This window comes from Mycteria americana, chromosome 8 (assembly GCF_035582795.1).
Source record: "Mycteria americana isolate JAX WOST 10 ecotype Jacksonville Zoo and Gardens chromosome 8, USCA_MyAme_1.0, whole genome shotgun sequence".
NCBI lineage: Eukaryota > Metazoa > Chordata > Aves > Ciconiiformes > Ciconiidae > Mycteria > Mycteria americana.
The window spans coordinates 12,441,585-12,465,474 of NC_134372.1; the positions used below are offsets into that span (position 1 = coordinate 12,441,585).

Sequence of the window (23,890 nt, forward strand, 5' to 3'; positions counted from 1 at the left end):
TTTTGGTTAAAGAGGCAGATTAAAGACTTCTCAATACACCAGTGTTGCATGAATGGCCCTGTTTTCCCTCCTGCAGAGGGTGGCTGAGACCTGTAATCACCGAGAATACGTACGATTTGAGCTGAGTTTGTCTGCTCCCTCCAAGGCATTGAATGCTCCATGAACGTTATGGACCTGGAAAGCAAAAAGGTGTATGAAGAAACTATGCTCTGGCTTGGTACTCTTGACCTTTGCTTCCCTATCCTATCCTGTAACAAGGAGATCAGCCTGATTCAACCTTTCCGAAAACAAAGCCTCAACCCAGTAAAAGATGACTTGAAATATCTTCCAGTGATCATCACCACAGAGGCTGGTTCCAAGTAAAAAAGTTGATTTCACAATGCCTTACAAGATGAAACTCCAAAACCACTCCAAAGCTAAAGGAGTTGCAGTTGGAAGAGGCCAGTTGTGAAATTCCATTGAGAGATATTTCCCAAGAGCTTTGCATAGTTAACTGTGAAATTCATTTATCAGGCTGAAAGAGAAATAAATGGGAGTCATATTCAGGTTAAAACTCAAAGAGTTCTCCTGTAAAGGTAGCTCATGTCAGAGCAGTTGGGCTTGTACAGCTTTAACTCATTAGCCCAGCTTTCACACCACACACGCTATGCCCTTGGAGATGGGAAGTACACATGCCAACACTGCCATCCATTCAGCTTTTCCTTCAGCTGGTCCCAGGCGTGCAAGTATCTGTTTGCCCAGAATAACAGGATTTCTACCCCATGCCTTCCACGTACTATGATCTGGAGTCTGATGTCCACCAACAGAATAATCAATTTGTCAACTCTCTAGACAGGGAAAACCCCACAGCAACAGCTGTAGATTAGAGGTTGCATCATTCACATAATGTACAGTAAGCTATACAGAAAGGACAAATAACTCCACAACCTAGAAATTCCTGACTTTAAGCCAGACAACAGGGAAGAAGAGTTTGGAAGAAGTATTTGGTCATGGGTGTGACAAGAGTTTCACCTCACTAACAGGGCAATGCAATCTCTTTCCCAGACCGTCTCAACAACTGATAGCATGTGGATGTATTTGTCTCATCCTAATGGCTGTTTCCCTATTCTGAATGCTACAGAGTGGATGATGGTTTGGAGGAAGCAGCACCTGAATCCGTATCTCTCCTGAGAAAGGAAATTCTAGGGAGACAAAATCATCAGCAAGTTCAACTGGCAAGGTGCTGGTAACAAGCACAGAGCAAAAGCAACAGCTGAACCTCCTACAGTCCCTTTCAGTCTGCCAGCATTTCAAATATTCTACACAACAGCGACCGTTCCGAACTACACATGCAGACTGCGCATATTCCTTACTCATTGTAAAAAGCATACGAAGAAAGAGAAGTCTCTGGATTGGGCTACAGTATTATGTTCCATTCTTGCTACAGCTGAGAAGTAAGTCTCCTATTGCATATCTGGGCCAGAGACTTTAAGGTCCACTTCAAACACTCTAACAGTAAATATTTGAGTGGTTACTCAGCAAACAACTGTATTTATCCTGTGAGGTACCTGTATATTTGGACTTAAATTCTTGTCCTTGGCTCCCAGCATCCACACTTCTGTTTATATGTAAAAGTTGTCTGCTCTGCATCTCTCTACACAGTGAGTTTGCAAAGCTGCGAGTTACAGAGCTTCCACACAGACAAAGCCACCAGACACCTCCACAAGTGCCTGTTTCTGTGCCATCATGTCCTTTGGTGCATCTGCCTCTCTTGTCTTTGCAACACGGATGGCATTTGTAACTCCCAGTCTGATGGTTTACCATGATTTTCCTTGTGGAATATTCTGGACTCCCATTACAATACTTGCTGTCCGTAGATTGCTAATTACTCTCTGCTCTACAAAGCGCACAGGTGTGTTCCTTGGGGGAACATACTTGTTTGTACCTTGGTAAGTACCTGGAGGGACTTCAACAAGGAGTAAGCTTTTGGCCACAGTAACAAAATTGCTTTGCAACAGAGAACTTAAGCAAGCCTGTTTAGCCAGACATTCTCAGAACTGTCCTGCACCACCAAGGCCAAATCTAGTGCTTGGAGTAGTGGCACAGGAGGCTAGTCAGTCGTTAACAGTGCCAACACTTTATTCTCCTGCAACATGGACCTCACAAAGATGCCTGTCAGGGCCTTGAAGACCCTAGGCTTTAACCTCTACAAACACATGCAAAGACTGGACATATAACTCAGGCAGAGTCCAACAGCAGGCTAAAATAACTTCCAACCTTGCAACTATCAAGGGAAGACAAGACCTGTCACAAGGTTAAAACTAGGATTATTCAACACCATGATCTAGCACTCAAGAGAATTCTATGATTAAAAACGTATAATCTCCTACTTTCGACATCTCTCTCTTTACTGGGTTACCTGACATGCAAGAGCCTCATTGGTTTGAATTTTGGTCTCATCTACACAAGGGAAAAATCTACAAAAAGTCTACCACTATTGTGCATGAACTACTGTTGAAGAACTGAAGCTCATTTAATGCCAGACAAGATTTAAATCTCTATTTCAAACAGATTGTTTTTTCTGGAGAAGACAGCACGTACCTTAGTGGATCATTCTAGCTGAGTTGGTAAGAACTAACTAACTCCCAGCACATGACACAAGCGAATAAGAAGCTCCTCACCCTCTTTAAAAAATATGAGCATATATTACATCAAAGCAGGCGGAGACAACCCAAAATATTCAAAGGTGTATCTAGACAGATTTAAAGCTCTCCATACTTGCTGGCTCTCTACACTGCTTGCTGAGTCTTGGTAGCACCTGCTTAGTGAACATATCCTTCTTTAATTTGTGCTGTTGAACTCATGTTTGCCTACAGGATCAGCAGCACCTACATGCTCCATTCTTGTGTGTGGAGATGATGAGTAGTTATTTTGAACTTTGAAAATACTAATCAGAACTTGTCCAAATCAGGAGCCAACTACATGTTTGCTAGACAGGTTTCTCACCACCAGAACTGAAGACGCTTGCTCCTTTGCCCCCAACTGTCCAGGCTGCTCATATCATTCATGCTGATTCGCACTTCAGCTCCATTACTCAAAGACTGCATGATAAAACAATGGGAACGCTACCTTAGAGCACTGATTTCCCACGCAAACTGCAGAACTCCCTATTAGCACTTACCTAATATTTTTCATAATCTCAGTGTGCTTTACAGACATTAAGCCAAGCTTATTTATATGCTAATATTTCAGCGTTCCCACACAAGATATTTCCTAAAAGATGCCGCGAGCAGAATCAGAAGACTACAAAGCAACGCTTAGACTTGTTAGCATGAAAAAGGGTTTTGGAAGTGGGTGTACAAGAAGCAGACTAATGAGACGTCTGTGCTGAGGAAAGAAGATTACAGAGAGACTATGGGTAAGCAATGTTTAGGGTGAGTCGCAAACTGGGTGTGCACATATATAACTCCCACCTATGATGCTAGCTCCTTGGAAGTAGGCTAGAGAAGTGCTGTAATCTGTCCTTATTGAGAAATCAGGAATTATTATATAACTTGCAACACCTGGTGAAACTCTATCCACTAGGCAAGTGCACACATTCAGCTTCTTCCCAGCAGAGAACTGGCAGTTCTAAGTCTAACTTGTGTTTCACAGAACAAATTTGACTAATAGGTGTCTGTTATACAAGTACAGTGAAGTGAATTAAAAACAACTCGACTGGTGCCATGGTAAAGACATCATCAAGCACACATCAAGCACACATCATCCCTTAGTATACTCACTGTTCCTCTGCAAAGGCAGCCAAGATTTGTTTGCTCTATTAATACCGAAAACAGTACTGCACATGATTTTGCAAAGCCATAAATCCTCATTTCTACTCCCTGCAGGAAGATAGCCACATAGTTTTCCAAAAGCACTTTCAGTTTCAGATGAAAACAGCAAAGTTACTCTATGACTGAACGCTGCTCCTTCCTGAAGTGGTGGCATGTGAACAGTTTGTGAACTCTTCTGGACTGAGTGTACACTGCACAAATGCAAGGGATGGGCTTGCTTACCCAGGCAGTCCTTTCTTATGTCCTCCCCACATTGTACATGGCCCTTCCATAAAACCAAAGTGTCAAATATTAAAGTCACTCTCATTGCATTCATTCCCCTAGAGCCAGGGAATTTTCAGGGAAGAGAACTCACCTGTAACTTGTCCCCAAATGAGAGCTTGTGGATGACATGAGTCATGTCAGGATTCTGAGGCTGTGCAGTGGCACTGTGCGTTGACACGTGAAAGTTACCAGGGACCTAAAATTAGTCAAGACAAGGAAGAAAGGATTTCACATTATATCCCTCAAGGCATTGCTAGGCTCTGTGATATGAAGCGGAAATGCCTGGATCCATCCACCCTGGCAGGCTGTACCTACTTAGCAGTGGACAACCTCTGGCATGTCAGAGAAAGGCTCTGAAATACCTTCCTGCGCTTGACCAACACCACCATACTGCATACAGAGCAGAGATCGGTTACATCCTGCAGCCCAAGAGGCTGGCACCCTCACATTGCTACTGCTGCTGACTAGGAGGTGATGAGTGGATCACTCCCAACTTTAGGGATTCCTAACACTTAAGGCTATGTCTTTCATCCCTATTAAAATAAGATTCATGTCTCTGACAGGCAGCAAACAGTTGCTTAATGTTTTACTCCCACATCTCGCATTTGTAAACGGGCCCACTGCTGCAGAACAACCCAAGAAAGCTCTGGATATATTCTTATTGTAGTATGGGCCATGAACAACCTTACATTTGAGAAGATTGTGTGTAAGAATTAGTTTTATATATAAAGAGAAAAAAACCCACCAGAACCAATGGGGCTTCCCATACAAACTGAGCTAGATCTTCAGCTTCTAGCCCTGGCAATAGCCCTTCCAAGTACAGGATTTTCTGGTTGTAATTTTTTAAACAGAGGGAAATACAAAGTTCTGAAAAATACAGACTTCACCTAAGGACTCAGTTCCAAGACAGAAAATGAGCACTGGTGTCATCCTGACAGGATCACTCTAGCATGCACACACTTTTCAGGTCACTAGCCCTACTCCATGAAGTCTTTCAGCAGATTCAGCTCAATCACTGTTATGGAGGGTGCAAGAATTTTTTCCTGTCGAGAAAAGGTTGGGAAATTAAGCAACATTCGGGAGCAATCTGACATGGCCTAAGACAAGAGTGGGAGGACGGTTATACAACTGGTGCCCATTGCACTCTCTGCAGAGACACCTCACCAGCAGGGCCATGGGAGGCCACATGCCGGTTCCATGTGCTTTCAGGAAAGCTAATTTAAATGACTTGAGGAACAGCAGTGCACTCCTGGGAACACTTTCAGGTGTGGACACAAGCTGTGTCACACACAAGCTTGGTAAACAGGGTGGCAGACTCTGCAGTAAGTAGTACACACAATCATCTCGCTGTTACCTTGTCCTCCCTCTTCAGGTTTGAGAATAACACCCAAGTGTAACCCTTGGCCAAGTTTCAAAGCCTGGCTATGTCCCACTGCAGATATCAGCTCATATAGATGCCTCTACAATTTCTGCCAAGGGACTGCAGACTTCCAGCTCATACATGAGAGGTTCAGGTTTTCAGAGCCAGAAGTCCTGGGTCAGGTCCCCTCCCTCTGACAGCAGTCCCAATCACTATATGAGACAACGCAGTTAGTGGCCTTTCACAGATTAAGCAGCGAAGGGAGCTCCTCACTGCCACATACAGCAACACCCTTTTGAGTTGCTTTGGTGAGCAGAACACACCACATCTAGCAGACAAAACCCCAAGTATTTCAACTCTGTGCTTTGGGAATTAACAGAACAAGAACTACCTTTCAAGAAGCCCTTTCCCAGTTTTGTGGACTATCAGCTGCCAGTAATCTTGTGGCTTAGAGGCGAGGAAAGAAACGACCTCTTTTTAAGTCCCTAATCCTTTCCATGCCACAGAATCAGTAAGAGGTTCTGCCTGTTATTTTTAGATGCGATTTAACATGACCTGGGAGGAAAAGAAGGAAGTAGGATTTTGTAGCCCGTGGTACATGAAGAGGCGTGAATAAAGGGTGTGCCCTTCTGAGGACATCAGTGGGCCCCACCACTGCCTCCCCCACCCCAGCTAGTCATCTCCAGCATTACATAGCAAGATTATTCAATTCTGAACACACCCATCCCAGAGAGGAGCCTCCTCCAGGCCTGGATTTTCATTCTTTGAGACAGAAGCGGAGCATCCCGACAAAGCATGCGCAGAGGCTGTGTGCATGTATTCCAAACATCTCAGCACAGACCCACTTCTGTTACGTTGGCACCCTCTAGTAGGGAACATTCCTGTCATTCTGCAGCTCTCGGAACAAAAGAGCACTTGGATAAAGATATTGCCAAAGACCTCTGCACAGTGAGTCACATTTTGGAGGTGCAGAAGTCACGACAAGTAAACATAGAAGCCATTTGGCATTTGTAGGGAGTTCATACATCCCCTAAACATTAGGCTGCCACCCCGAAAGAGACAGCGCCGGCTGCAACACAGAGCTGCTCTCTGCTGTTAAGCAATGCTACCTAGATTACCTGTTTCGGAGAACGAAGAAAAAGCCTGATCTAACACATCCTCTGTGGGTCTGACTACCCGGTCTCTTCTCCCCACGCTGTTCTGCAGCACCGAGAGACTTAACCTTACCACTGATTAGAGACATGAACATACACTCTACAGGAGAGGCACTGACACACAGATTTTCATAAGCATTTTACAAATGGATCTTGCTAGCATTTCCCCAGCCAGCACACGCTCACAAAGTGTCATTTCTACTCACCTTGTTGATGCTGAAATGGCCCTCAAACCTGCAGCCATCCCCATTATTGAGAGGTATCTTCATCGAGTTGTCAATATGACCCACTTCGTGCCTTCCCATTTCATCTTGGATGTCTAGTCCAACTACTGCATGGGTGCGAAGGGAGGAGACAAAAAATCAAAACAAAAGAAAAAACAGGAAGGTTGCATAGGAAAAGCATGCACTGCTTTTACTGCGAAAAAATCCACATCTTTTTTCCTGACGTTTGACTAAACTGTGCTAGTAATGTCATTTGTCAAATATTAATTGTTATACCAGCTCTTCAGAAAGAGCTTTGTAACCAAACTTTTCAGACTGTCTATTTGACCCCAATATACCCCTCATATCCTGCCAGCTGACTGCAATCTCAATTACACAAACAGAAAAACTTCAGGTAGACAAGACAGGTGATTTGTGAAAAGCCAACAACTAGCTGGTGCATTCAGAGTTACGAATGAAACTTGGGAGGTTTCTTGCTCCCAGACACGAAAAGGCTGCTATGAAAAAAGGAAAGGAAATTTAGAAAGAAGCCAGCACGGGAGGTCAGCCACTAACGCGGGCTGCAGAGCGAGCACAGGGTCCAAGAAGACAGGTGTCCTGGCCTGGAACAGAAAGCAATGGGGTATTGGCAAAGGCTGCAGCTACTTGATCTCCCATCTACCCTATTACAGAATAAGGGCCACTGTACCAGTCTGGGCCCATTTCAAGTATTACTTAAAATACAAAGAAAAACTGGTAAGTGAAAAGGGGTACTCACATTCACAATGCAGGTTTGGCAAACTGATGTTCAGATTCACTTCTATTTTACCTCCGCTGTCTTTGTCTGGGTCATCCACATAGAGCTCATTAACTCTGGAGGACAGAAAACACAGGTAGGTTCAGGCGCATAGCTACTTTCCACAGGAAAAAACCCAACATCTTGCATAGGAAGGGAAAAAAGGAGACTTTGAAGCAGGGGGTTTGACTGTGTGACAGCTGCAGCAGAGTTACAAGACAGAGAGCATGAAAAGCCCTCCACAGGTGCATGGGGCCAAATCACGATTTAGGTTTACTTCTTGCTTGGCAAGTGCAGGAGGCTTTAAACAAGTCCCCTGCACCAGCAGAAAACAAAACTCCTGCTCTGATTTATGCTTCCTGGCCCCTTCCCTAACCTGAGTTTCCAGAGGTGATACAAACAAGAACCTAATGTTGAGAGGTAGCAGGCTAGCGTGCTAGCCCTCCGCATACCTGGGCTGTTATTCCTTTTAGGAAAGAGGGAAGCATGTACTTTTCAATTTGTTTCGTAAATAGTTTTAGAGAAAGGCCACTCTCAGCTATCCCACAGGAAAGCTTATTTGTGTAAATAATTACCTTTTGTTATTGCCACTCAGTTGACAGAGCAGTGGCAAGAGAAGGCAGCATGGCACACTTGTATCTCTCTCCTCAATATCTCATTTCAATCTATGAATGGTAACCAAAAGCAATGACTAAAATTGAGGAGAAGAGGATTTGAGCCAGGAACAGATGGGAATAAACATCCTGGACAGCAGGATCTAACACACTATGCAACAGTCTCCCAAAGAGTAATGTTGTTTCATAGCACCCACAGTGCTGGCACGTATTTCACAGAAGACAAAATACAGATATAGAGTAAAAGGAATACAAGAGTATAAATATTTATTGTTGGCACATACAATCCATCTGACACGTAAAAAATAAACAAAAAAAACCCAACACAAGCACAGCTGAATGGTCCTAGAGAATCCACTCCAGGGAAACTCACCACACTGAACCAAGAAGATAGCAAGATTACCTAGCAGCTCTTTCTCCCTCAAAGTCCAACACTGTTCAGCCTCATCAAATAAGAAGATTTGACAATTTGTCTTCCAGTCAGACAGATTATAAGGCTATGGGAACTTATGTTCAGGCAAGCTACATAAAATAAACTACCTTCACTAGTAAGTGCTCTGTATTACTTTTGTTTAATGCTCAAAGTGCATGATACCCTTTGACAAGCCCTTGCCGAAGAGTCTATATGCTAATAGACAAATCAGACTAAGGGCAGCTACAAGACAGATTCAAAGTGATTTTGCTCTGGTGATACATCTCTGGACCATAATGAACTGTTTGCCCTGTGGATTCAGAAGAAACAAGCCTTCACACTGAGAAACACACAGCTGCCAATTTTTTTGGAGGTAATTACTCACAGGTCAGTGGGGTTTACAGACACTCATTTAAAACCAGCACAGCATTTGTCTTCAGCTTCACAGCCCTACCTTTCTCTGTTTTTAATTGGCTTGACAAGTTGCTTGCAATCATTACTCAACGTATTTTTCAAGTGATTAATAAAAATGACACAGAGGGAGGAGAAAGATTGCTCATCAGTGACCTAGTTAGAAGCTTCTTGGCTGAGCCTTCTTCTCCTGGGTGGAATGCATTAAATCTTCCACATGTTTATTACTGGCAGATTGGGTAGCGATCGGGATTAAGTCATATGTCCAAATACGGTTGCGAGGAGCAGCTCCAGCCAGGATGGGCATTAATCCTCCACAGCAATGCACCTTTTCTGCGCTCCCCGAGTCCTCCCATCAAGATCCCAGTTGCCAGCCAACCTGTTTCATAACAGCACCTGGCTTCTTCCCAGCTCTCTGCCACCTGAGATGTGGGCCATGCCCAGCCAGTGCCACGGGCAACTTGATGTTACTGGCAAAAAGGAGCGTTCACGCTAGGGCTGGCAGAGAAGCGCATGAGGTTCAGCAGCTCAGCTGAACATCCCAGCTGTTTGGAGGAAAGCTCTAGGAAGGTCAGTATTTGTATTTGCCAATTTCCAATTCTGAATCTGTCAGAAAATGTGTAGTCAGGTGTGGTCTGTGAGCAAAGACACACAAGCCTTTCAGTGATAAGCAAGTGAGAAGCAGTTGCTGGTAGAAGTCAAAGAATAAACTGTGCACAGGGAGCTCTTACATAGGAAGGCAAGCAGTGAGGTCACTCGGTTGCAGACTGGATCACTGAGGCAAAGAGAAGTAGGCCAGTTTGTCCACGTCACACAGCCCATTAGTCGCAGATAAAGGAAACTGGTTTCCTGTCCTGCACTCCGGTCACTGGACCAATGGTTCCCAACCTGTCCCTTGGGCAAGGCTCACGGCCACTTCCTACTCCTCCTCTTTACCTAGTAGCCCCCTGCCCCTCTCCTACTCATGTTCCCAATTTCATAACCCTATCTATCACTCCTTAGACATCTGACAGCTCGTGACAGTCTGTCTTTCCTTAACCCTCCCTTGGACCTGCAGTGCCACCTTTCATGGAGCACCCTGCCTGATGAACCCTGCTTCTCCCTCCCAGTTCCAGCCACTACCTCCTCCTGGCAGCATCAGCTCTTGCAGAGGGCCCAAGCTAACAAACCCAGCAAGGTTTTTTATCAGGGGCTCCAGAGTGCACCCTCTGCACTGACCTACTCTGTTACTGAGGTTCCTCTCACTGTGGGGAACCAAGGGCACAATGACAACGCACCACAGGCTATGCTTGCTGGGGCAAACCTCAGAAGAAACACCATCATTTTCAACAAACTGGAAACTTCACTCCCAAAATATATTCTGGAAACCTCACAGGTAAAGCAAACTTCCAGGGTCAAGGCTACTCCTTCCAGGATCTCCTCCTGAACCACCACCACCACCACCTAAGTCTGGATGGAGCTGGCAGAGAACTGGCACTCATACCTCCCTTGCTATCCTCCTCCCAATTGCACACAGCCTTCCTATTATTTAATCGGACAATCCTGGGATGTTGGGAAAAGCACTATTTACCACCTCTAGCAACTCTCCCTGAAGGTATAACGTCTCCAGTGGAAGAAATGAAGTTGGCTCTAATTTATAGCTGTCCCTCCTGGAACATAAACTGCATAATAGTGAATCTGGGATGGTCACAAGGGAAATAAAACCTGAGGTCAGGCAGAAAGACACTGTAAACATAGCTGTTTCTATGGCTGTTTAGAGAGGCAGCATACAGGGTCGTATTGTGACTTTGAAGATGGCACATACCTCCTCTGAAGACCCTAAGCATGTAGGAGTTGGTATTTTACTGGTTGCTGTTAAGGACTATTTAAATAAAAGTGGCACAATAAAGCAGAGGTGAGGTGCAGAGCTATGAAAGTACAATGAGGCCAATAGGACAGGTGAGAGGTGGACCTCTCCCTCTGTGGGGCCTCCCACCACTGATTCAAGGAAGAGGAAAGTTTCTCCATGCAGCAGGAGCCGTGATCCACACAGAATCTGCTTCACTTCTAGAAAGAGCCACTTTGAAATACTTCACATTCCTGAGCAGTGCTGCTGGGCTTCTCAGTTGCTTATCCCGTTTCCTTACAAACCTGCAGCATTACACAGAAAAAGCTGGAGGGACTCTTTGGCTAAGATTGCAGATCATGCAAATGGCACGCGAGAGAGAATGAAAGGGGGAAACAGCAACAAGAGGGCTCAGCATTTCTTTAAGATTTTATCCAAAGAAAGCCAGACCCGTTCTCCATGCTTTAGGACTTAGATTTATGACACAACAGCTTCGTTTCCCCAGAAACAAAACTTAGCCGGTAACTTATTTCCACCCAGCAGCCCTGGCCACTAACATTAAACACTTCAGCACTTCAACAGCTGAAGAGCCTGTGGCCTTTTGAATACAAGAGGAGACACACTGCATTCACCTTTCAGAGCTTCACATGCTGACTGGGTACTCTCTAAACACATCATCCTTGTCCTACTCTCTGCTTCAAGTTTTAGCCTTTTTTCTCCCTATTTCACATCAACCAACCATGCACCCTCCTCCCCAGTCATCAGCCATAGAGAAAATACAACCACTTACTCCAGCAAGCTGCATTTTACCTTGTCCTCCAACTCCCAGGAGGCACTCTCTGGTCTCCAGGACCATAAGCCTAAGAGGGAAAAAAATTATTCTTTCTTGAGGGAGCCCAAAGCTTCTCAAAAGACTTTCTCAGGTGAGCTCTCTTGGCTCCACTTGCCATTTCCGCTCTAACCAACCACCTTCCAGAAACACAACCATCCGAAGCTGAGATTCCTGCACTACCTTCTTCTCAGTTGTGCCAGACAAGAGAAGACCCAACATAGGACAAACAACCCATCTTCTTCTCAATTTGTGTGAAGAAACAACAAGCAGGTCAGCAAATTCTCTAATGTGTAATAAATCGTGCGTATGTCTATTGCTCTGCCATTTGTAATTTTCCTTCTGTGCCCTGAATCTCAATCAGTTCTTCATTGAGAAGGTCTTTGTCCCAGATTAGGTCTTGGCTCAGCTGTGAAGCACAGAAAACACACTGTCCTACAAAGGAAGGAATTACAGTTCTCCAGGAGGCAGGAAGAAGGAGAAGGGTTCGAAAGACGTCAATGTAGATTTGAGTCAGAAATTGCAAATGACATCATGATACGACCTTCCGCTTCCTGCTAACCCACACATATACATTAGGACAAGCGGCATAACAACACTTCACAAATATATAACACCTTTTATTAGGTAATCTCCAAGTTACTATGCAAACATTAATTAAGCGTCTTAGCACCCCTGAGAGGTAGGCAGCTAAGTATGACATCCTTCTATAGAAAAGTGTCTGTCTCAAAGCCAGTCCATGGTGAGAGCGGGATTACAACTCCCATTCCCCTCTGACTACTAGGCTGTATTCCTTATGCCGGTCCAGCTTGCTCCAGCATTTCACCTGCCTGAACTGGATGAGCATCTCCCTTAGCATCTGGGACCTGAATCATAGTTGTAGCACTGTGCTCCCGGTGCAGATGACTTATGCTCCAAGGTTAGTTTCCAGCAGAAGGAACTCTTGTTGCACCAGGATCACACTGCTGCTTACAGCAGGTGCAGCTTGATCCTGCAGGTTGTTATGAGAAATTTTCATGGGCCAAGAACCACAAGACACATTCAACATACCTTGGAGAGCTAAGGGACAAAAAAACCTCTGAAGGCAGGTATAATAACAATTCTGCTTCACTGCAGGATTGGTCTTGGGCATGCAAACGAATCCAGTGTGAACAAGCGATGTTGGTCTCGGAAGCTCCTGACGTTTTGCTTCCTCCCACATTTGGGGTACCTTACAGCCTGCAAGAACAGTCAAGTCACGCTGCATGTGATGTGGTCCCGGCATAGGAAGTGGGCTGTGTGATATTCACAGACTGGCCAAGATATTTTTCGTAAAGATTAAAGCAAACAGGTGTCCCCAGTGAATGATCTGGTCACCTTAAATGAACAAATGATTTGGACATTGCTGATAATTTACACTTTTATGCAAAGGCAGTATTTTTATTACAGATATTCTGCCCTGCAGATTAATTAATTGCCTTGCAGGGGGGCACAGCCTTCCAAGTGGCAAACTTGTCACTTCAGTCTCTTCAGTGCCAGTTACTTCATTAAAAAATAAAAAGAAAGAAAAAGAAAATGCTGCCAGGAATGGTCTGTTGCTTTCTACAGTGTGCTGTGGCAGGTGAATTATCATTGAGCAGCTACATTCATACCACACGTATCATATTCATACCCTCCTACCCCTTCCCCTGGCTGCCAATGCAAGTTAGATTAGTTAATTATATCTTTCCTCCTTAATGATGGAATACTTGGAAAACTCTTATTGATCCTACAGAACATAATTCATGACCTAATTACGGTGATAAAACTGCAGGATTATCATCTCGCCCGCTATTAACTTCTAGCACTGATCTGAGTTAATTAGAAAAGAGATAGGTGATTTCTACGTTCTTGATTTGCAACATAACAGCAAGATGAATGAGGAAGGCCATTAAAGGTATACCAAGCAATTTCTAGCCCTCAATCTACTCTCAGCTCTCAATCTACTACCGATCCTACCCAGGAAATACCAGACACATTTAACACTTTAGCTTCATTTCTTCAGCCATTTGAGTCATTTGCTCAGTGGGACAACCAATGTCGATACTGTCAATTTTGCAGAGGTTCAAATGTGGAGCATAGACTTCCTTTTCTTTACCTGTCTTTTACAGAATTGAGGAGATTGGTCTAAGTTCTTGTTTTGCACTAAGTCTTCAGTCACTCTCAGTCTGGACAGAAATAAAAAAACCCACCACCACCACCAACAACAACAAAAATCAAGAAGATCCTTGATTTCCAGAATTGAACTCACCCTCCCCTTAACTGCAATGATGGGTTTTGGCTGAGCAAAGAAAGAAAAACCTGTTCCCTCACCAGCCCTTCACTGTGCTTTTCCTGAAAAGGATGCAGCCCCACCTAAGAACCAAGCTTTGATTTCCTTCGTGGCTGCTCAGAAGGCTGCCTGTTTGGGTCACGCAATGAATCTAGAAGATGAGAAGCTAGGAGTTTTCTACCCTACTCAGGGCTTGTCTACACAGGAAGCTAGTCAGCAGCAAAATAAGGATGTGCATTTATAGCACGTTACCTATGCCACATGAACTTCCTGCATGTCCGCTGTAATGTGCACAGTGTCTTAGTTCGGCTTCCTAACTGAAGTAAGCTCCCATGCACAGACGCAATCTTAGTGCTCATTCGAAATGCCCGCACGAGTTATGACATAGCTACTGTGATGCACGCTGTCTTCCCCACATAGGTAATCTGGTTGGTTTTAGTGTTATGACTCTTATCCTCTAGACGAGGGTGTAATTTCTTGGCTTTCTGCCACTCAGACAAGTCTTTAGCAGTTGAGACTATAAACGCTAAGACAACGGGCTGGTCAAGGAAAAACAGATTTGAAGTTGGGCAAGAGTGACCAAACTGAGATTTCTAGTAATACCAGGAATTTAAGTTGCTACAGTCATATGAATGTAGAAGAAAGTCCAACAGTGGGTACAGGCTAGCAAGTATTAGGGGTTAGCATGGTGTGGAGCAGACCTTATTTTCTCATGTTGCAGCATGAGTTCAACAAACCACACCAACCTCTCACTTTAGATGCAGATACCAAAGAAACCTCCCATTGGTGAGAGTTAATCCTGTGGGTACCACTGCTGTTGAGGTTGCTGCTGACTTGCCCTGAAGCAGGCTGTCAATGCACACACACCATGCACAATTACTCGGCATAATAGGGCTATGAGGTAAGGATGAGTCCACATCAGCAAACCTGGTAGTCTCTAATGTAATGCACCAGGCCAAGTGCTCTGATTGCACCTTGCCATCAAAAATGTGCAGCTATCCCCATGCAATCCAGCTTTGTCAAGCGCATGACTGCTTTAAGGGAAATCTAACACAAGAGGAGAAAGACCGATGCAGTCTCATAGTACAGCCGGCACTGGCAAAGCAGGAAACTTTACCTCATGTAAGTGCACAGTCTACTTAATCATTCAGATCCTGGCTGACACTAGGAAACTTCAAGCTGGGAGAGGTATCTGTTGTAGGAGACTCTTAATACAAAAGAAACTCGAAGCTTGCAATAAAAGTTGATGGGAATCGAACAGTTTGCACATAAGGAATCTTCCGTATCTTCAAAAGTATTTGATTCATGGGCAAACAAGGCTCAAAATATCTTTGTGAGATAGAATCTCCCCTGTTATTTGCTACCGCCCAGTTTAAATAGTGGCACAGAATTCTCACAGTTTGTTCCAGACCATGTAGACCTCCACACTTCTGCACCCTTATTCCAAACGATGAGACTATACCGCCTTGCAATGCACTGCCAGTAATACACACTTGAAAGGGAAGCACAAGAGCTTCGCAACACCTTTGAACACCTTTACGGTACTGGGTTTCCCAGAAGAGAAAGCAATGAGTAAGAAATGGAAAAAGAAAAGTTTACTTCTACTTTAGAAGTTGCTGAACTGGGAAGCACTTTGTTATGTGACTTTCTGAAGTATTTCCGCTGTTACAGGGGGAGCCTATTCACAAATGCTGTGGGTGATCTGTTCCCAGCAAGAGAGATTTTGATGACCTATAACTCATCAGAAGGAGGTTTTCATATTCTGTGAGCTATTGTGTTGGATGGTCCATGACGAATCAGTTTCCTGCATTCATTTGTCTCAGTCTCTTCCATGACATCCTCTCTAAAATTTTACTGCTTTATTGCTTACAAACACCTCCGCCCCACACAGTTCCTGCTGGGAAAGGCAGTTTACCATCTCTCTGAGGTTTTAATGAGAAACTTGTCAGCTGAGCATGCAGGAACTTATAGCACCTCCAATATCTTTGTGGAAAATGCATCATCTTGTTAAGAAAAAAGCATGAAGAGGCCTCAGAGAATCATACAATTTTGCTGTTCAAAAAGAAATCTCTAGACAGGAAACTACCACTACATAAAGGCATGTGCACTTAAATAATTGGATCAAAATTAGGTAAATATTACTAATTCCTCTGGAAAGTATTAAAAGAAAGAAGAAAACCAGATGAGAGAATGAGATCTAAGAGGAGAGCAAGAAAAAGTACTATTTTACTTGAAGCAATTTGTTTAGCTTTTCTCTAATTTTTAAAAGAAGAAAACCAAGAAAACTCAGCTCCTGAGAGAAGTAGGTTGATAAGGTGACCCTAGTATTTTATAAGCAAATGCATGGAACTGAATTCAAAGAAACAGCAAGTGAGTAAGAAAACTAAGATACCATCTCTGCAGTAAACGTGCAATGGGCATAAAAAATTAGCTAGAGCTAGATTACACTACTGTCTTAAGGTTAAACATTACTCAAGGTTAAAATTATTCTTGAAATTATATTCTTGACCCAAGTCAGAGCTGCACAAAAAACAATGAAAAAGCCACACGGTTATCAGAAGCCACGTAAAGCATGGTCAATCTAAATATGGCACGTTAAGCCCAATGTGTTTCAGAGCTTTTTTGCTCAGCAGTGACAACTGTTGCTATCTGGACCATCAGGTAAGTCTGACAGAAGGTCCACCCTTCCTAACTATCCAGGAACTGTGCATCACAGTCTAGTGAGCTCACTGCCACATCAGCAGGATGATGGAGAATGTTTCCTAGAACCCAAAACAAAGGTACCTGTGTTAATAGTTACTAAGCAAAGTTTATTTCCAAGGCAGGAGGAGCATGAGAACAGGGGGGAAAAAAAAATCTGATTAACTAAAATACTTGTTCTATGAACAATTTTTTTAAGCAGAAATTATTTCCGTTTTGCTCAAAGCAAGGTCCCAAAGAGGCTACCTGGGACAACTTGTCTTCAGGCACAAAGCCTGTGAACTAAGTTTCCAAGTAAGGCTCAACAGGTGAAAAGAAAGAAGATAAAACACTCACACATGAGAAAAGCTATTTGCATCTGAATCGGAGATTCAGCTCTGACATTAAAAAAATAAGGTATTATTAACATTAAACTAATAATCATTCGTATTTTATGCAATTCATCTTTCCAAAAAGCATCTCCAAAAACATCCAGTGAAGACTGGCAGAATATGATACCCATTTTACCCACAGGAAGCGAGGGGAAAAGAAAACGTCTTGTCACAGATCCCACCATATCTGCAACGGGACCCCACAGTCTCAGAGCACAGACCACATGGATTGAACCAGTAGGGTACCACACATTTAAACATACAGTATAACTGATTAAAAATACTTTAGTTTTTGAGAATCACTTTGAATCAAACAAGTACAGAGGAAAGTGCCTATTCAGGAGGAGAGGGGGAACAAATCTCAGATGAGGACAAGACATCAACAGCCTAAGGAGGAAGAGGGGAAGTGCAACTGACTGGCATTGATCTTCTTAGTATTCACGCTATCTTACACCTGATCACCAGAGAACTGAAAAGGGTCAGAAGCTTTTTATGTGATCTGTGGTCACATGAAAAATATCCACTGTGCTCAACAGAGAAATCCAGTATGCAGCTAATAAAGGATCAAGCAGGTCTGGAACAGTTTTCTCTAACAAAAGTATTTTAGAACCAAGTTTGCCTAGCATACTTCAGTAAATTAAAAAGCTGAATAACTGACTGAGAATTCGGACTCAACCAAAAGGAATCCAAAAACCATTAGACAACTAACTGACCTAGTGAAATTACAGGCACGTTTTTCCAAGATAACAGAGTAAAGCTGTAAAGAATCATATATGCATATACATTCAAACAAAAGAAAACATGATTTTTACTTACATTTCAGTGGCTATGAATCCGGTGAGCTCAGACAGGAAGAGAAACAGTATGAAGAGACAGCAGCAGACAGAGACTGGGAAAGAGGCAAGGAGAGGAAAAGGTTAGTTTCATATCTCTAACAAGGACATAAACTGTTTTCACACAGGCATATTATTCCCCCCATGGATATGCCACCCAGACACACTTGAGAACTAACACTCTTTAGAGACAATGACCCAGACGAGGCCATCAAATCAGTGACTTCAATGGCATGACAATACCCAACATCCTGCTGGGTATCTTAATTCTTGGGCCACCTTTTCCATCATGATTTCTATTTCCCCATGACTCCTGCGTTCTCCATTTCCAGCACACAATGTTGGTCTGCCAGCTCTCCCTCCTTCTTGACAAAGCTGCTTGATAATATGATTTCTTTGGAGCCCTTGCTCCAAATGTAATTTTATTACTACTAAAATCTCCAGAAAGGAAGAAGAATCAACACCTTCTTGCTTCAAAAGCATACAGTCAGCTATGCAGTGTTTTGTGGATTAGGAGACATTTTGGTTCTTTGCCAAGTTCTAAGGCCATGTGTACGTCATCTCACAGCCTGCACTACCCATTAGATAGACCTGGTACAGCAAAGACATGGCGATAATGGATTAGTCTAGCCAATGCCTGATACTTCTCCAGTTTCTCCATTTGCCTATATATTGACTCTTCAGAGAGGGAAAATTCCTAGTGAAGGAAATGCAAAGCACCTGGACAACGAGTCCCATGTCTTTTCTAAGAATGCCAACCTAGAGTTAAAAGGAAGGAACCCAAAGTAACTGACATATTACTGGTTACTTTTCACCAGGAAACTATTCAAAACATCGTACAGTGACATTCACGCAGCAGTGACACAGTCATTGACCCACACAGGAGGGCTAGAAGGAAGGACAGCTGCAAATCCTATTGAGCAGGGATGACTGGAGTAGACAAGGATGTGCCAACTCAAGGAGACAGGGCTGCAATGTGTATTTGTATTAAATAAAATACCCAAGTTCACCATGAATCACTATACGAAAGAGTAAACCAGGAAATGGCATGCTATTCCAGGGCTGTAACAACAGGAGTACAATCTGGCTTACCCCTCAATCCCAGCAGAGTTACAATGACCAAGCACTCTTCAGAAATGACCACTTTACCACAGCCACTAATTAGGATTGAGAAATACCTAAGAAGAACCCTGTTCCTCAGCTTTATTCCACATGACCTATACAGCCTGAATACCCATTCCTTCAGGAAGCTCAAGCAACAACTGGCTGGGCGGCAATTTTATCACACAATTGCGCCTGTCCAAACTCCCTTGGTAGAGAATGCGTGAGGCAAGGGAAGGAAAGAGGAGGCACTTAAGGCAAATACCGAGACAGACCCTCGAGTGACCTAAAGCCTTGTGCCTCATTCTTCAGATTAGTCAGTTTATAGTTCTGAGGAAAGAGAAATGCATTGCTTCCCCTTCCTCATCAGAGTCATTTCAAGGGTGAATTAATTTACTGACCTTCTGAAAAGTGCAAGGGATTAAAAGAGATGCCAAAAAATCCATTAGCTAGGATGAAGAGAGAGAAAAAAGGGAAAAACAAAGTCAAAAACGAGTAGGAAAATGGGAAGTAAGAAGGGATATTAATTTCTAATGAGAAACCTCAGATGGTCACACAGTTGCTTCCAAGTCTTGGCTGTCAAGACAGAACAACACTGCTGTAAGCCAGCTAAGCCACTGGCACTGTGCACCATGCAGTGTGGGGGAGGAGAAAGGGCTACTTAAAGCACAGCAGCAAATTCTTATGAGAACATATACACCTACGTAAGAGCACAAAAAAAGCAACCTAGGCACAAGACTAGTTGATCCAGTGTTTCTTACTGTTAATCACTGAACAGCAGAGACACAAGATCTCTGATCTTTGGCAGTATGCAGGGGAGATCATTTGACATGGAGACAAGCCCTTCTTTAATTGCTTCCCATATTCCTCTCTGCTTGTTATCATCCTGTAAAGGCTTTCCACAGCATCAGCTAGACCTCTGCTCTCCAGCACTTCTATGTAAGCCTGGTACTACTAACTTTAAGTTCTCTCCCAGAGCTTTCTCTCTCTCTTCCAATTTTTTAACTTTCTTCTCTGCCATTTCCATCATCAAATTGTCTTCTCCTTTTCCAGTATACAAAGTATTTGCTCCCTCAAGTCCATCTTCCAATCCAGCTCTTGCAGTGAATGCTTGTGACAAAGCTTACCAAATACAGTACAGTAAAATTCCACTAACCTATATCTAAAAAATCCTGTAAGAATGCCCTGAAACACCCAGCAGGGATTGACTTTCAAAGCTCCTCAATGCTTTTGCCAGTCTTCAAACTACATAGTCGGTTTTCAACCTGTAAAAGAGATTACTGAGGGTGGACATGAGAGGGGTGTATAAAATCATGAGCAGCCTGAAGGAGATGAATGGGGAACAACCACTCACTGTCTCTTCCAGTATGGGAATGGGAGGGAAGGGGGAGGTTAAGAACAAGAAGAGGTTTTCCTTTACACAACACCTAACTAAATTCTGAAAATTCTTGACTATGGATGTTGGGGACGCTTAAAAAAATAAAGTCTATAAGATTTCAAAAAGGAATCGGACATGCCCTGAAGAAGAAATCCATTGAGGGCTACAAAACACAAAGGAACCACCTCTAGCTCAAGAAGTTCAGAACCACCAACTGACCAAAGCTTGGCAACATGTTTAACTTGTCCTCATGCTCTTCCTCAGGCATCTGCTGCTGACCAGTCCTGGCAAGAGGATACTAGGCTACATGGACATTCGCACTGACCACGGCCGCTCTTGTGTTAAATTCTTCTTGTACACATACATTTTCAGGGCAGGGGGGTGTCTTTGGCATGAGACTTATGTGAAAGTCTTGTGTTAAACTGTCTCTGGAGCCAACGTTTTTCCAGACACAGAACGCGAGCTCCTCTCCTTAGCGTGAAGCTGCAGGCATATACGATGTTCCCAGCATAAGAATTTACGCACAAAGTGCTTCAGCTGCTTATTTCATAGTGAAGGACTTTACTTGCTTCCATGCAAATGTGCAGTTCCTGCCACCCACATTTGACAACTGTATTATATTTGGGAAAGTAGATTAAAGGCTAGGATCAGACAGAATAAAACAATTAATGCATAAAGCTTAGCTTAACTGCAAGAGCACTGAGATGTTCCCACAGAGCTCGAAGGACTGTCTAAGACAGGTTTCTTAAAACTCTAATATGATAACAGAATCAATATATCAAAGGTTGCTGGTGTTAGACACACTGGAACACACTGCTGTTGGCTAATCAGTAGTCCCAAAAGGATGGGGAATTCTCTCAAGCTTTTTTTCCCTACAGTAGCTTCAACAACCTAACCTTTTTGTACATATCCCTTCTGATACATACACCATCTATGTACGTTCCTGACTCTTCCTCCCCACCCCACAAGAAATGAACGAAATGCAAAGTGTTTAACACAGCATACAGACTGAGAACGTGGATCCATGTCTATATTAAGGCATAAAATTAATAGTATTTATTGTTCAATGGAGCAAACTGCTATGAAGTGCAAGGAATGGGTCTTGTTACAGATGCCATGTGAATCATAACTTTGATATTTCCTGATGTGTATTTAAAACTCCAGCCTCCAAACAGCATAGAGTATTTCTGGATAATATTACCATGTGTGCATACAACATGTGCATGCAAACTATGCATCCACACTGACTGTTAAATAGCAGGATTGCTACAGCAGCTGTCCGAGTTGCAGGCCCTTCTCAAGAAGTCAGACTGCTCCTCTCCAGCCAGATGCCAACTGTCAGCCAGCCAGGGCATGTGCTGCTGCTGCCTACATACCCAAACATGGCCAAGTTGTCACCACATTAGTCAGGTCTGTTAGAATGGCTGTGTGCTGGCATCATGGACATGCTACACAGGGGTGTGAAGGCCTGCAAAGACTGGCACAAGCATCTGGTGGAAGAGGGACAACAATGGCATGACTGGCTGAGTGGCACAGGGATCGCAATGCTGCCTGAAAGAAGAGATTTTTATTGAGAAAAAGGAATGATTAACTTCTGCTCACTTTTCAGAGAAGTCCACGACAGTGGGTATGTTGTTCTACACAAACCTCAGTCCACTAAACTGCAGTGGACTGTTCTTGGTTCCTTCATTCCTACTAATTTTTGATAGCCAGAAAGGTTGCTACACAGATTTGAAATATCTTGTATGCCGCATTCACTGCAACTTTTGAAATTACAAACCCATACATAACGGAAAGACTCAATAACCCTCCAGTTGGCTTCTGAACTTGTCTGTGTTCGAGATTACCTGCTCCTCTCTTTCCTAGGAGCTGGCCACTTCAGCCCTTGTGGTCAGAAGCAGAACTGGTACCTTCTATCTCTTTTCTTCTGTAATCTGATCTATTCCTTCTTCCCTAATAAACCTCAAACTTTTCAAAAAAAGGTCTTTTTACAATCCAAAAACAACTGTAGGAATCCTACAGTAAACCCATTCCTATTCCAGAAAGCCTTCAGCACTAGAAGTGATACTGAACTAAAGTTTCAGCAGAAATCATGTGGGAAGGGCCTAAATTAATAGTCAGCTACTACGGGCTATTTTATATATGCTCTGTAAGCCTTGGAAGGCTTAAAGAAAGCCAAAATAAAGTAGCAGCCATAGTTGTTTCACATATTTACTAGACCTTAAAAGATTTTTTTTTGTGAAGCAGAATCTTCCCCTACCCCCAAACCCCTAATGTTATTACAAGCTGACTTCCCTAAAGCATTTATCATGAAACCATGCAAACTTCGCAGGCTTCAAACTGGCATGGCAATGGGCTGGTCTCATTCATGGCCTCCTACAACACGCAGGATTACTGGCTTTCAAATTACAAGTCACAGGCTTGGTGAGACAGAAAGCCCATTAGGAAAGCTGCACACAAGATCCTCATATGCAAAGCCACCACAGTTTGTTGGCTGACTGTGTGGTTCAAAAGCTTATATCAGCCCGTCTAAAAACACTCTGACAAAAAGAAGGAGAACCAGTTAGAGAAGAAAATCAAAGCCTGAGAAGCTGCAAATAACAATAGAGAGAAATAAGTCAGCTAATAATTTTAAGTAAGAGTCACAGCCTTCAAGCCTTCCCACAACAGACTTATCACTTGAGCTGTTTACTGCAGATCAGAAAGCCTAACACTGGATGGCCTTTGATGGTTTTTTTGTTTCTAAAACATACTCTTTTGCAAGTGATTCATAACAAGACAACTTCTCAAAGGGAGCCCAGTTATAGTGTGGGAACTCTTAGTTTCCAAAACAGAAGAACAGGCAAGATCACTAACAAGTTCAAAGTGTTCTTTCAAAACACTAAATCTCATACGCCTCTAAATAAGCAAACAGTTTTATTCAAGCCCTTTGTTCACAGTTTCAGCAAACCTAAAAGGGAGTCAACATACAAGTAATTCAGCGGTCAGGAGAACACTGAGGACAAGGATTCTCTGACAGTAAATATTTAGAGTAATGTGCTATCTTCACAGAAGCACAGAATAGTTGAGGCTGACAGGGACCTCTGGAGATCATCCTGTCCAACTCCCCTGCTCAAAGCAGGGTCAGGTAAAGCAGGTTGCACAGGGCTGGGTCTAGTTGTTTTGGGTATCTCCAAGGATGGAGACTCCACATCACTCTGGGCAACCTGTTCCAATCTTCAGCCATCCTCACAGTAAGGAGCAAGGAGTTTCTTTAGCTCACAAAGGGCTTTCCTTTGTGTCCATTGATTCACTGCTACTGACTCAGTTCTATTTGATGCCTGCTGTCACCAAGGGATATGACATCACTCACGTCAGCAATGACATACAAGGCTACTGACCCATCTACAAGAACGGATGAATGGAGCACAGCTAATGATCAAAGGAAGTCACTGTTCAATGGAACAGGAAAGCTGCATTAGGCGTCTAATTACAGGCCTGGCAGGATCAACCTGATCAATGTTTACCACTGTGCACCATGCGCTCACTGCATATAAT

General features: G+C 43.4%; 1 protein-coding gene across 1 annotated transcript in view; it reads right to left on the reverse strand.

Annotated features, from left to right (window-relative positions):
• ERGIC1 (endoplasmic reticulum-golgi intermediate compartment 1) overlaps nt 1-23,890 on the reverse strand; it is a 61,289-nt gene that overhangs the window by 13,711 nt on the left and 23,688 nt on the right. Inside the window, exons 3-7 of the mRNA XM_075509734.1 lie at nt 17,858-17,930; nt 7,572-7,666; nt 6,797-6,921; nt 4,168-4,272; nt 114-174 (exon numbers count right to left, since the gene is read on the reverse strand). Coding sequence (XP_075365849.1) covers nt 114-174; nt 4,168-4,272; nt 6,797-6,921; nt 7,572-7,666; nt 17,858-17,930 — 459 coding nt within the window. The remainder of the gene's footprint in view (nt 1-113; nt 175-4,167; nt 4,273-6,796; nt 6,922-7,571; nt 7,667-17,857; nt 17,931-23,890) is intronic.